Below are 13,878 nucleotides of genomic sequence, written 5' to 3'. Positions count from 1 at the left end.
TCAGAGCGTACCTAATAAGACCTACTCTGCAGGTAGAATTGAAGGTGTCTGGACACAAATTTCATTTGGTACATTTTCTCCAATCTAAACCTCTAAATTTCAAAAAGAAGATAAATATAGAAACTATGTTGGTACTGGTCTCTTTCTGGTGCTCATGAACGTTTTGTTTGGGCTCTGACAAGAGGCATAACTTAATTTGGGACACAAGAAACCAAATCAATACATGACCTAAAACAGATCTGAATATGCCCTACTCCAACCTCTGTAACTAGAAATAGAAATTCTTTTAGGAGTAATGAAAATGTTATCAAATTACTTTTGACTTTAATACTTTTCAAAGAAAACATTTTTCTTTATCAACTATTCAACAAGCACTCAAGTCTATTTTCTCAGAGAGATTTAGAAACTAGGAAAGGGGAATTGACTATTGAAGGAAGACATTTTAAGCAGATCTTCAGGATACAGATAGGAACATGTCTATTATTATTTATCAAGTTCCTAGTACCCACACTCCTATTGAAATCAACTATAATGCTACTGAAATTTCAGATAGGACTGGGGAGTGCTCTAGCCCATAACTACAAACTTACAGGTCACATTGCTTTTTTGATTGTGTGTCTGTATAGCATGTACATCATGGGGAATCTGGTCTTAGCTGGGCAAAAATATCAACAGCAAATATAGCAATGTACTTCAAGGTAATTTTCTAATAGCCTGTTGTTTATGCATCAACTTTCTTCAAAATGCAAGATCAAACATCAACAAAGGAAAACTCAAGTACTGGGAGGGAAAGATTTGCTTTAGCAAAGCTCCACTTCAGTAAGATCTTCACAGATTTGGCTAGAAACATGGAGGTAAAGAATCTAATGAAGCAAGGGACAAAAAAATTAAAACACAGACATTAAGCTCTTCTATCTTCTGGGAATTCTAAAGTGCAGCCCACCAGAGAACAATTTATTGCTTCAGGTCCCTCTATTTTCAGATAACCAACTGATGCTACTGAAGTAGAAAACACTGAATTACCCTTAAGATTTCTTGTAGTAGTACATCAGAATTCTCATTTTTGTGAATACACTCCAGTACCCAGAGTTATGTTTCTGACTGCACAAATTTCAGATAAACCTATCTTCTTTGGAGACAAATCTAGAAATAATGGAACTGATTTTGGCTGGGACAGAGTTAATTTTCTTCATAGTAGCTGGTATGGGGCTGGGTTTTGGATTTGTGACCAGCACGGTGCTGATAACACACCAATGTTTTAGCTATTGTGGGAAAGTATACACATAGCATCAAGGTCTTTTCTGCCCCTCACCTCACCCCACCAGCGAGTGGGCTGGGGGTGCACAAGGAGTTGGGAGGGGACACAGCTGGGACAGCTGACCCCAACTGGACAAAGGGATATTCCATACCATTTGACATCATGTTCTGAATAAAACAGCTGGGACAAAGAAGGAGGACGGGAAGACTTTCTGAGTTATGGTGTTTGTCTTCCCACATAACTGTGAGGCATGACAGAGCCCTGCTTTCCTGGGAATGACTCAACACCTGCCTGCCCATGGGAAGTGGTGAATGCATTCCTTGTGTTGCTTTGCCTGTGTGCTCAGCTTTTGCTTTACCTATCAAACTGTCTTTATCTGGTTTTATCACAAGGTTTCTCACTTTTTCCCTTCTGATTCTCTCTCCTATTCTGCTGGGGGACGAGTGAGCAGCTGAGCTGCCTACCAGGGTTAACTCAGCCCAGAGGATACGGATGCACAGTACTCTTTGATATAGGGCTAGGAAACTTTGAAACTAGTAAAGATAGAACTTCTACAGTTCCTAAACTGTTAGAAAAACAGTTCTTTTCACACAGAGCTAACAATTTCGGTTACCATAAGTATTATATACACATTTAAAAATAATAATAACCAATAAAACTGGTGTAGACAAACACACACATAGATACACCTCTGTGGTTTTTGCATTAGTAAACTGGTAAGAGTGATTATTTTCAGGCAGTAAATTGTGGCATTACATTTCACACCACAGAAGAAAAATTGTTTAATGCAATCTTTGTCCCCAGATGCTAAAGACTGAAAGCCAGGACAGCAAAATAAGACTTACTGGAATAAGCAATGGTATGACTGAACAAGTAACACAATTTGTTGAATACCTTGTAAAAGAATACTGCAATATATTTCTAGACACGGCCAAGATAAATGCAATTTTATCCTTACCTAAGATATTCTGGTTAGGTCATGTTCTTGAAGTATTGTTTTTACATTTTCATGTGGATTTTAAAAATTTATTTCAAATGGCATATACTGGTGAAAAAAAATAAAACCAACAAAGCAATTCTTTTTTTCCTGACACCAAAAATCCTCATTTAATCTTTTATAGTCCAGTTTCTCTTATTCTCCTTCATTATGCCTTAAGCTCCTTAACTCTATACTTTTCATATTCCTTTCACATTTCTAAGTGCTAAATGTATCTCTTCCTTCTGAGGATCTCGCTATCTCTGCAGCCTGTTGTCTTTCACTGTGAAACTGCCTGCCTGTGTCTCTTCAAAGCAATATTGTTGAAACTAGAAGTGAAATGACCTACAACTACACATTTTCTTCTACACTTTTTTCTTCTAAAATCAAATTCTCCTCCTTGACATATTTCTCATTGTCTCTATTCTACAATATTCACCTACCTGCCAATATACCCTACTTCCTTCATGGCTGGAGAATTACTTGAGCATTTTTAATGTATGTAAAGACTCACATATACAACATTATTATTATTAACTTCAACGCAGTTATTAGTTTGTGTTTGTCCAAAGGTATAAAACCTAGAAATTGTACAAGAACATTTTACAGAGTAAGTCTTAAATAGTTTAATCAAAGATCTGTTAAAATAGATAACAACTAACCTGTGCTTTCCTCATATAAGCTAATGGTTCTTTCATATGCTCAGGTGGTGCTGCAGGATGACAGGGCGAAGGAAACCTTAAAGAAAGTAGAGTATATTTTAATTGTGCAGATTTTTATTTTGCTTAATTACTCCTGTATTTGAAAACCTAAACATAACTTCTTTCATGACAGCACTAGTAAAACCACTGTGTATGTTGACTGAAACTAAAATAAGCATTGTTTTAGAAGTATTTCTTCCTCATCCTTTCCTATGGACACAAACAAGATAAAGATCTGTAAATATTAATAACATTTCAACATGAGTTCTTTTGGTATTAAAAATAATATTTCCTCATATTTTCACATATTTTAAATAAAACAATTCTATGAATGAATCAGGTGTTTCAGAAGTGTATTCTCTTCACATCATGTCATCTTTATGACTCCCTGGAACTTTTACTATTCAGGATATTTTTTTTTTAAGAGACCATAATTTTTGGAGGATTTCCTTTTAAAAATCAATTGTGAACGTGTCCAAGCCAAAGCACATAGAATTTTGTGGTGTTGACCTAAGCAAAGTTGAATATACATTCATAAACTGCATTATGCCAAAATATAAAAGCTGGAACAAACCTAAAAAAAACCCAAACCAAAACACTATTTTGTCTTCCAGTAGTGCTGATTATTTCCAATGAGTTATTGCCAAACATTTCATCCATCTTAATTTTAACTGGCTCAAATGCCTTTCAGGAAACAAAATTTACACAAAGTTTCTCTTACAGTTAGCTTGAATTTTAATTTGTTTAAATGTATTCAATCAGTTCCTATCACATGATTTTGGGAAACCCTCCTCAAATTTATTCAAATTTTTAACTGGTAGTCTCTTGTACCTGCGACTAATATGTTCTGGACAACAAGGGGATCTTCTCAATGCTTATAAATCTCTAAAGGGCGGGTGGCAAGAGGAGGGTGTCAGACTCTTTCAGCGGTGCCCAGCAACAAGAGAAGGGGCAATGGGCACAAACTGGAATGCAGGAGGTTCCATCTCAACATGAGGAAAAACTTCTTTACACTGAGGGTGCCAAAGCACGGGAACAGGCTGCACAGAGAGGTTGTGGTGTCTCCTTCTATGGAGACATTCAAACCCGCCTGCATGCGTTCTTGCCCAACGTGCTCTAGGGGATCCTGCTTTGGCAGGAGGGTTGGGCCAGATGACTACTGAAGGTCCCTTCCAAACCCTAGCACACCGTGATTCTGTGAACTCTGTGCCTATGTGTAAACTAAAATCGGTACTAACAGATTTCAGCAGTGCGGTTTCTTGGCTTTTCCACAATGCTCATGAAATCATGGCATCAGTTAATTTCAATTTTCCAGGGCTAATTTCATTGTTGTTTGATGCTTATTTTCATGAACTCAAAGAAACCATAAGCATTAGTCCAAACAATAGGTAAATATTTTTCCTGTGGAAGATGAATCCTGACTAACAGATACATTTACAAGTATTGGACAATAATAATATGGGAATTTCACACTATTCAGTATGTTTATAACCATACCCCAAGCATGATGATAACTAATCTGGTAAGTATAGAGATCCAATATCTTAAAGATTTTTTAGAAATAATTAATAGAATACATATGTGCAATGATGTTATAAACATCTGAAAATAATTAAAATTCATTTGCAGTCATTACCTCAGTGACACAAGATTTATATTATGACTATTGGTACCTCTGGAAGTAAAACAACAAAGAAACTACTAAAATACCAAGAAATCTGGTGATATTTGTTTCACTCATTCTTTAAAATGTACTTGAGTCCAATATTTTCACTTGGATGAAAAAGAAATAATGGCAGTTTAAAAACAGAAATTAAGCAGGCACCCTTGGTATGACAGATCTTGCAGATAATAGTAACACATTGTACACCTATATATACAAATGAATCAGAAGTAGGACTCATGGGAGTAGAACTTATTAAAAAAACACTAAATAAACTCACACATTGAGTTCACTGTAAACAGCATTCTGAAGCTTCTTTTCCCAACCTGTTGAAATAAAAAAATACCCAGAAGACACTTTAGGAATTAACACTAACGGAACACAAATCAGAGGTTGCTTTGCAGTCACTAGAGTTTCCTGTCCTGTCTCTACCAGACAGACAGGAAGAGAAAAAATCTTAACCTAATGAAGATCGGAAAAACTGCAAGTTGAGACCTGTATAAAGACGGAATATCCTTTATTTCCATCTACTGCCCAACTAATTACAACATGGTTTTGGTTAAATAATTATATGCTATATTTTTCAAAGCCATCATATTATTAGAGCAACTATAAATATTAATAGACCAGTATTCCTGATTATTCTAAATCTTTTATGACTTACCATCAAATCATCTTATCATCTTACCATTAGAGTCACAAGGCCTACAATTCCAATGGAAATTGGAAGTTTAACTAAGGGTAAAATTTTTAAGAGTACCTCCATCAATACTAATTTCCATTTTCAGAAGTGACTGAACTCATGTATCATTCATAACTTTCAAAAAAAACCCAGTAATGCATAAAATGATAATATCACTTCTTTGCATAGTATAGTTTTCAAAATGCAGCTGGAATCCAAGAAATTTTTCCTTTTTAATTTTCTCTATCTCATTTAATAATCTGGCATCCCTGAATACCTGCTTCTGGCTACAGTCAGCAACAAGATCCTGAGCTGCAGAAACTACTGTTTCCATCATGTGTGTCACCTATGTCCTTATGGATATGTATACTAATCACAAATGTATCAATGCAGTATTACAAACCTGATGTCTTCAGAAAATCCTTAATATCTTCTTTTAGTGATTCCAGCTTAATTTCTGGGTTGTGTAAACTAACCTAATATGAAAAATAAATAAATAAGTAAATACGCATCAAGCCACCACTAAGAAGAAAGTAAACTGCGTATTTCAATTTAGAAAATAAGAAACGTACATGCTTAAGGTTCCACACAAAGCAAACTGCTTCCTACTAACATGACAGTGGGAACTGCAGCTAAAAAAAATCGGCCACCTTTTCCCTAACTCGGTCTTTGCTTTTACATCAGTGCTAAAAGCTGTACGTGCAGAAGGAGAGAGAAGGGAGAGGACTATGAAGTGACATATAAGCTTAGTATTCTGAGCAAGTACCCCACATATTTAGCATAAATGTTAGACTCTACACATCAGAAGACACAAGGTACACAAGTAAATAACTAGAAGCTATTCACTGTATTCTGCATGAAAGAATCAAACTGAAAATATTCCATAACTCCTCACTTAACATCCCATAGTTCACCTCTTTCAGATAAGAAATGCCACCTTCAAATAAAAACTGTGGACCGAACGTCCCCCACTGCAGCTGTGACTACCGGGCATGTACAGCCTCTTGTCATGAAACGCACTCAACACAGACAATTAGGCACCAACCAGCTTTACAACCCTACCATGACACTACCACGCAGATGTTGCTGCAGATATTCCAGCAACAGCAGGAGCAGCTGCCATAGCATCCCATCCTTCTTCTGTAGCTAGACCAGGAGGAGAAAATCACAAAATAAACCACAAAGCTCAAAAAAGACAACAATCAAACTCAGGAGATTCTGTGAACTGTACTGACCATACATATTTTCCTACATGTGGAGTGTGGCAATAGCTGATCAACACCAGAGGATAAAGCTAGGTGTTTAGAAAAGAATAGCAACCCTGGCTGCTACCTCAAAAGCAACACTGGGAGATCTCTGTGCAACTCTCAGAGAGCCCAAGGCATATGTTAGAAGCGTATGGCCACATCATCCACCTAGAAACACACGGTATCTCTTACCAAAAGCTACTCAGCAATACGCTGTCGGTGAACCAGCGGCTGATTCGATTGCAGTAAGTTATGCTGCTATTAAAAATAAACTTTCACCAGCTTGCGCAGTTTGCCAGCCCTAACAGCACTGTTGACAGCACGGAATGCTTTGGGTCCATCTCCACAATCCTACCATTCGCCTCACAGAAAAGGGGATTTGCTGCGCTGCACAGCTGGCTGGGAGAGTTGATCTACAAACTGGGCAGACTGTACCTTACCATCCCTCACAGGTTTTTGCAAATGCTCAACTTTCTCTTCTGTGCATAAATATGGCCAATTTTAATCCCGAGGTCCATGGGTTGTTTACCTGGAGAGCCTGGTACACATGCTGCACAATCCTTTTCAGATATGCAATAAAACCCTCACAAATACAACTCACTGACAGATGATGAATTGGTTTACAGCCTACTCAAAAGTGAGTTCATTGTCCCGACACTGTAAATGGTGCAAGAAGTGACAAAAGTGCAATGCAGCAGGAGAACAGTATTTTAATTCTCACTGATCACACATCTGTAAAATCTGTGAGCTTTTGGCTCATTAAAGAAGGTCTGACACTCATATCAACCCCTCATTTATTTGGGTTTCCTGGAAATTCTGGAAATTAATAGAGCATATTGCATTAGAGGGGATAAAGGAGTTCAGTCCACACAGACAACTTTCCATTTTTCCTCTCAGGCCCAAAGATACAACAGAGGACATTCTTGCAAACTTCTGTTCCCAACAGAGCCTGTTTCCCAGCTGCAGAACACAAAAACAGTGACCCTTTTGTATGCAGCAGCGTGGCAGTCGGAAAGGAAGCGGGACAGCACTATGGGGAAAACGTTCTCCAAGGATTACGGGCGTGCATCAATCTCCATCAGTGACCTTCACCTCTTCATGGCCATTTATTCAGTCAAGATCTATTTCACTATTCCTAGGCCTGCTGCAGCAAATATTCCTATGCTAATCTTTAACTTATAAAAACTTTTATGAAAGTTTTAGCCTGTTTCCTCTGTGCTTTTCCTTCTCTTGACTGCAAAATGTCCATATGAGATAAATTCTCATATGAGAGACATGAAAATTCCCACTCTGCCACCCCACATTATGAGGACACTTCTGTCTCCATTCTTGCAATTTCAGGATGCACTTGCCAAAGCCACCTCCCATTTCCACTCTTCCTTTTGCTTATTTCTGGATTATGATCGACACATTTGACAGTGCTATGCAGAGCTAGAGAGCCACAGAAACTGTTCTTGAGAAGGACTCGTTGCGTACTGCACTGCCGATCAGTTTTCAAATCGGAAATTAGATACGTGAAAGGGCAGAACCTGGCAGGCGGTCCAGCGAGCAGCTGCAGCCAGTTCCACCACAGAAGAACGTATCCTAGCTCTCTGCAATATAACCAAAGAAGAAAACGCTTCTTTGGTTGGTGAAAGGAAACCCCTTCAGAATTGCTTTGCCATGTCTTAACAGATGAAAGGCTGAGAGAGTTGGGCTTGTTCAGCCTGGAGAAGAGAAGGCTCCAGGTAGACCTTATAGCACCTTCCAGTACCTGAAGGGGCTACAAGGAAGCTGGGGGGGACTTTTTACAAGGGCCTGTAGTGACAGGGCAAGGGGGAATGGGTTTAAATTGAAAACAGGGAGGTTTAGATTAGATATCAGGAAGAAATTCTTCACAGAGAGGGTGGTGAGGCACTGGAACAGGTTGCCCAGAGAAGCTGGGGATGCCCCATCCCTGGAAGTGTTCAAGGCCAGGCTGGATGAGGCTTTGAGCCACCTGGTCTAGTGGAAGGGGGCCCTGCCCATGGCAGGGGGGGTGGAACTAGATGGTCTTTAAGGTCCCTTCCAATCCAAACCATTCTGTGATTCTGTGAATGGTACCTCTTTGGAATTTACACAGTGTTTATGGAGATTGAGGAGCGAAGGAGACTCAGCAGAGCTGATGTTCCAAAGTTACTAGACCAGGTCTCCCGTATGCTTTTATTTTCCCTTTGAACTAACTGGTCTAACTTATTTCTGTGTTGCACTATGTTGCAAAAAACATTCAGGTATTTTGGTAGGGTTGCTTGGTTGTGACTTGCTTGATACAATGTACTTCTAAGTATCATTTGCATTTTCATACACTGTGGGGTTTTTTTGGTAGAATGAAAAACATGTTGACAAAACTTTATTTATCTGAAAAGCATTACTATGATTTACACTGATAAAAAAGCCTGGCTAAGGTTTATTGGGGAAAAAAACACCTTCATGAAATTTGTACTGATGAACTGAATTAATTTCCTGCATGATCAAAATGCAGCATATACCCAGGTGGAACTACAGACCCTCCAATTTCCATATGCACATCTTGATGAACAAGCATCTTCCTTTTTTAACAAATAATCTGGTACTATCAGGAGGCTATCGCAAGCAGGGTAAAGGAGAGTGAGCAATACCAGGGAACAATCTCTGAAGGCAGAGTGACAGCCAGACCAGGGAAGAAACCATGCTATTCAGAGGCTCAGTCAGGCCAAGACAGTCCTGAAAGGAGACAGGGAGGAATGCAGTGTAATTCAGCAAGGAACAACAAATGGTTTTTAATGAAAGTTAACGCCTACCAGTTTCTCTTCCAGTATAACTGTCATCATGCATATTTTTATGGATAAGCCATGGGGGTTCAGGAACTGGGTGTCCACGTTTATCTAGAGTCTTGGTCGGCTTCTTGCAAATCAAGAAGCAACTGGCTGTTAGACATTCCTTCACAAAACAAGCTATCACTACAGCATTTGTTGGCACCCTCTTGTCCTTCAGCGGTGCAGAAGAGGAAAGGTAACTGGGGGAACTTTCAAAATTTTGCCAAACCTGCTGAAAGGCGGCTAAAGTACCACTAGCAATCCTTTGTATTTATGTCCTGTGCACATCTTCTTTGCCTTTGATTTTGGTGAGGTATCCTGAGATCTGGGCAGTCACCATCATAAGTAATACTCTAAATGGGTTACACTTTCTGTACCTGGATGCCAAGTAAATGGCAGATGGCAGAAAATTCAGGCTCTCCACATTGATCTGGCAGAAAGCAAGATGAAGGGCAGCGTAGGGCTAGTTGGATAAAGCTGGTGGGTGCAGTAAATCAATTTGTAGAGCAAGTGAACAGAAAGAGACAAATCTATTTGTAAAGTAGCATCTACATTTGGAAATGGCATTCAGTCATCATGACTGGAGCAGCTTTGATCAGGCAAGAGGACGGGTGAGCGAGCTGTTAAGGCACAGCACTCGAAGAAGTACAGGAAAATAGCTAGAGGACCTGCAACCTACTACAAAGAGGAGGCTTGACAAAACAAAGTGTTCCAGCGTAACTCCAGTGTTAAACTACTTCTTTTCTCAACAAGAATAAACACTGCAGAGAAGTGATCCAACTCTGCTGAAATGTGGAACTGCACCAGGTGAACACATATTTTTATTCTTCTGCAAACAGTTCTGCAAATAACCTTACACAATCTAAATATTTTTACAGGCTATCCACCATAATTTCTCTTCAAAGCCTTTTTGGTTTAGACAAGTATGTACACTTTCATAGCATCTATTATTGTTCATTATGATTTTGCACAAGTGCACAATGGTTTTAGCTTTTATTGCTGTTATTTCCCAAATTACAATAAAGCACACTACCCCAAATATAGTCCAACTTTAGCAGACATAAACTCAATGAAAGCTAATAAATAATCACCTTTTCTCACATGCCTCATTCTGCCGTAACTAGATTTTATCAGGATCAAGCCAACTTATTAAAAACTACTTCAAGTACAACCACAACAATTCCAATGTAAACAATCTAAACATTTAAAATCCGATTGATTTAAGGAAGTGATTTTGGGTTTGGCTTATATGTTTCTGTAACAGAAAGAGGAGTCATTCTGGGCATAGCTAAAGAAACTTCAGTAAGTATAAAACCCTGATTACATTGACAATTTTCCAACCTTTCTCCATTTCTACAGTAATTACACTAAGGGAAAAAGTATTGTGAACTTTGTTTCAACTGTTAGGTTATTTTTACTTGTATGCTTCAATTAGCTTCACAGAGGCATAAACAGCTTCTAATGTTATGTTCTCCCACGAGATATGCAGGATAATTTTTAATAATATAATTTTGATGTTTTAATAAATTTTCTATGTTTTATTTGAATATAAAATTAGTGCTGCAAACAAAATGCACATACACAAGGTAAAACATATAATCTACATCACTAAAAAATATCTGGGAATCAAGTTTGCATTGCTTCTGTACTCCATAATCTGTTCAACACATTCACACTGCAATTTAAAATGCTTTACACTGCAGATCTTACTGCTGAACTGTTTAAACCAAAGTACAAGCTCTGTCAGGAGGCGATAGTAAGCCTTTTGTTAAATACAATGCACGAAACCAAACCATTAATTATCTGTGATGACTCATGAGCCTACGCTTATTTGCTAAGTTTTATTAAATAAATGCTACATTTCACAGAAACATTCTCCTTCTTAATTTAATCTCTTACTTAAGTAGGAATCAGTATCAATATTTTTAACTATTGGAGAAAAATGTAATGAAAATAATATCCTCAGCTGTCTCACAAACCACTCCACATACGTTATTCTGAGATGTTTACGTGTACTCCCTTTGGAAGCACACAATCAGGCAATACCCCAGCTGCAATGTTCCTAGTGCCCCCAAAGCAAGCTCCTCTCCTTTATTTCCCCATGTGAAGTCTTGTGAAGACCCTTCCCTCTCACTCTGATTATTTTCTTTAAACTTTTATGCCCTAGTCATAGGTTTGTTCAAAGAGTGCTGACAGAGTCCTCTCCTCTGGACGATCATTCTGATCACGACATATTCTAGCATATCCCCTCTACACACCTCGTTCATACCTTCAGGTACCACCTAAAATCTTTTCTCACTCCCAGTGTTAATTCTCAATTGTCGGAGTGGAGGTGGTATGAGGAGGAGGGTGGGGGGTGTCAGGGCTGATTCTTACACTCAAGTTCCCACTTTCAGCCTACTTTGACAGCCATTATCCTGGTTTTCTACAAGTTCTCTTTCAAGTTGTCCCACTATAGCCATACCTACAAATCCGAGAGATCTATCCAGAAAACAGCCAGAGGGATTCCTTGTATTGTGAGTCTTTCTTGATTAAAACCTCTACCTCTCATTTTTACCTCCTATTTTAGGAAAGATCTTTAGGAATAAACTACTGAAGCTCTTGTTTGGTTGGTTTTGTTTGGGTTTTTTTAAACTTTACCTGTTATTTGACACTGGCCACTAAAGGTTCTGGGCAACTCAGAGTCCAATTGATTTCCATTAGAGGTTTGCAGAGGACAAAAATCAAGATTCATCTTAATTAATAAAGCCTGGCTTCCTTTAGAGATGATGAAAACCAAAGTTTCTCAATTGTCTGCAAATGAAAATCTGTTAAAAAGGTAACACTTTTTTCACATCTGGGAACGGTTCCATTTTTATTGTCAGTTCACTGATGAAGATTTTCCCTAAAACAAAATTTTAGCAAGATTTCACAAAAAAAAAGGTTTTCAAACTACATTTTGTAATCGAAGATGTCCATGTCTCAGTTTTTCTAGCCACCTCTAATTTTGACTTTAGAAATATTTACCTTTCAGAAAGGGAAGAGAAAAATTAAGACAAAAGCAAAAAAGTTTGGTTACAAACTCACACAGCAAAAGTGGTGCCTGAGAAACTGAGATGACACTCCTCCAATACCCCAATAACCACAGCAGCAATTCTACCTGTTGAAAAGCTACTATCTAATATTTTTACTCTTTGTTACCCTTTCCTTTCAAACACACTACAAAATATGCTCAGAAGAAAATCCAAAGCAAATGACAGGCACATTTACACTCTCTCCTGCATTAATCTCTTTGTATTAACTGCAGGCACATCATGAACATACCAAAACTCAACTAACAAAATCCACCTCACATTTATTTTCCAACTGGTCATTAACAAGCATATGACCCTATGTCTACTTCAGTCTTTAGGACAAACCACAATTATCTTGGTATCCACAGAGCTAAAGCTGTGACAGCAAATCATTTGGCCCCCACAACAAACTGATTCCAACGAGACTGTGTATCACAGCCTTTGACATTAGCTCAGGCTGTTAGTGACAGCCAAGCATAGCGCTGGTGTGATCTGCTCATAGCCACAGGCCTACTCTCTCAGCTCTCACAAATAACGACAGGATATTGTGTTTTCCCCACAATTCTCTTAACTGGTGAAAGAAACTGTTCACTCTGAGCAATCCTTCCTGGACATTAAAGGAAGAGATGAATTTACAAAACAGAGTTTTTTTAAGAGTTAAAATACTGTTTGTGAGACGACATGACCTCTCAAAAATTTCAGGCAATATTGTAATGGGCCTTAGCATGCCATATTTTCTGAGACAGTAAATATTTGTGAGGAAGAAGCATCAGCAATTTCCGTTTCTACACCAACAGATAAACAGTCATATCTGTAAAGGTAAAATATAATTGTAATATAAATAATCAAAGCAATAAGTTTTTTTTCCTGATGCACTGCCTCAACAGATTTCTCAAAATACAGTATGCTTCCCCCAATACAGCTTAAAAATCATATAAAAAGGGACCAGCTATAGATCAATACTGCAACCGGTGCAGACTAGGCATTGTTCAGAAACTGACTTAACCAGCAGACGAAAAACCCACCATGGCCTATCCATAAACTGGAGTCCTGGTATGATGTATAGCAATACCAAAGATTTCATATTTAATAATGCAACTTCTGAAATACCCCATGTAAAGGGACAGAAATCAAGCATTAATTTAATACAGAGACTAGCAAAATTCAGGAACTTTCAGAATTCTGGGCAGCTGCTAAAGGCTAGACAAAGATAAGGAACTCACAGACAGGGCCTTTGCAACTCCACGGTAGAGCAATAATATGACTACACAAGCATTATAAATAAAACAAGTCTATACTGTACATGAAAGAACACAAATGCATGCAAGGCCAATAAGAAAGAAATTCAAGATCAAGGAGAACATATAGATTCCTGACAAATTGGTTTTAGATTTGGGCCTATTAATTTAAACTACAAGCTCCAAAAGATGACTCTCTACGTTGAGAAATCCTCCAGCTGATGTATCCCAAGCACAAGGACAGGCT

The 13,878-nt window shown here is 38.3% G+C and overlaps 1 protein-coding gene across 1 annotated transcript in view; it reads right to left on the bottom strand.

Annotated features, from left to right (window-relative positions):
• TBC1D19 (TBC1 domain family, member 19) overlaps positions 1 to 6,426 on the bottom strand; it is a gene marked incomplete at its 5' end in the record, with an annotated part of 40,178 nt that extends 33,752 nt beyond the window's left edge. The window contains 4 exons of the mRNA XM_010151759.1: positions 2,897 to 2,972; positions 4,879 to 4,924; positions 5,684 to 5,756; positions 6,343 to 6,426. Coding sequence (XP_010150061.1) covers positions 2,897 to 2,972; positions 4,879 to 4,924; positions 5,684 to 5,756; positions 6,343 to 6,426 — 279 coding nt within the window. The remainder of the gene's footprint in view (positions 1 to 2,896; positions 2,973 to 4,878; positions 4,925 to 5,683; positions 5,757 to 6,342) is intronic.
• Positions 6,427 to 13,878: the final 7,452 nt, after the last annotated feature.

Source organism: Eurypyga helias, unplaced genomic scaffold, assembly GCF_000690775.1.
Source record: "Eurypyga helias isolate BGI_N326 unplaced genomic scaffold, ASM69077v1 scaffold6440, whole genome shotgun sequence".
Lineage (NCBI taxonomy): Eukaryota > Metazoa > Chordata > Aves > Eurypygiformes > Eurypygidae > Eurypyga > Eurypyga helias.
Note: the sequence above shows the minus strand (reverse complement) of the source record. Positions and strands in the feature narration are given on the sequence as shown.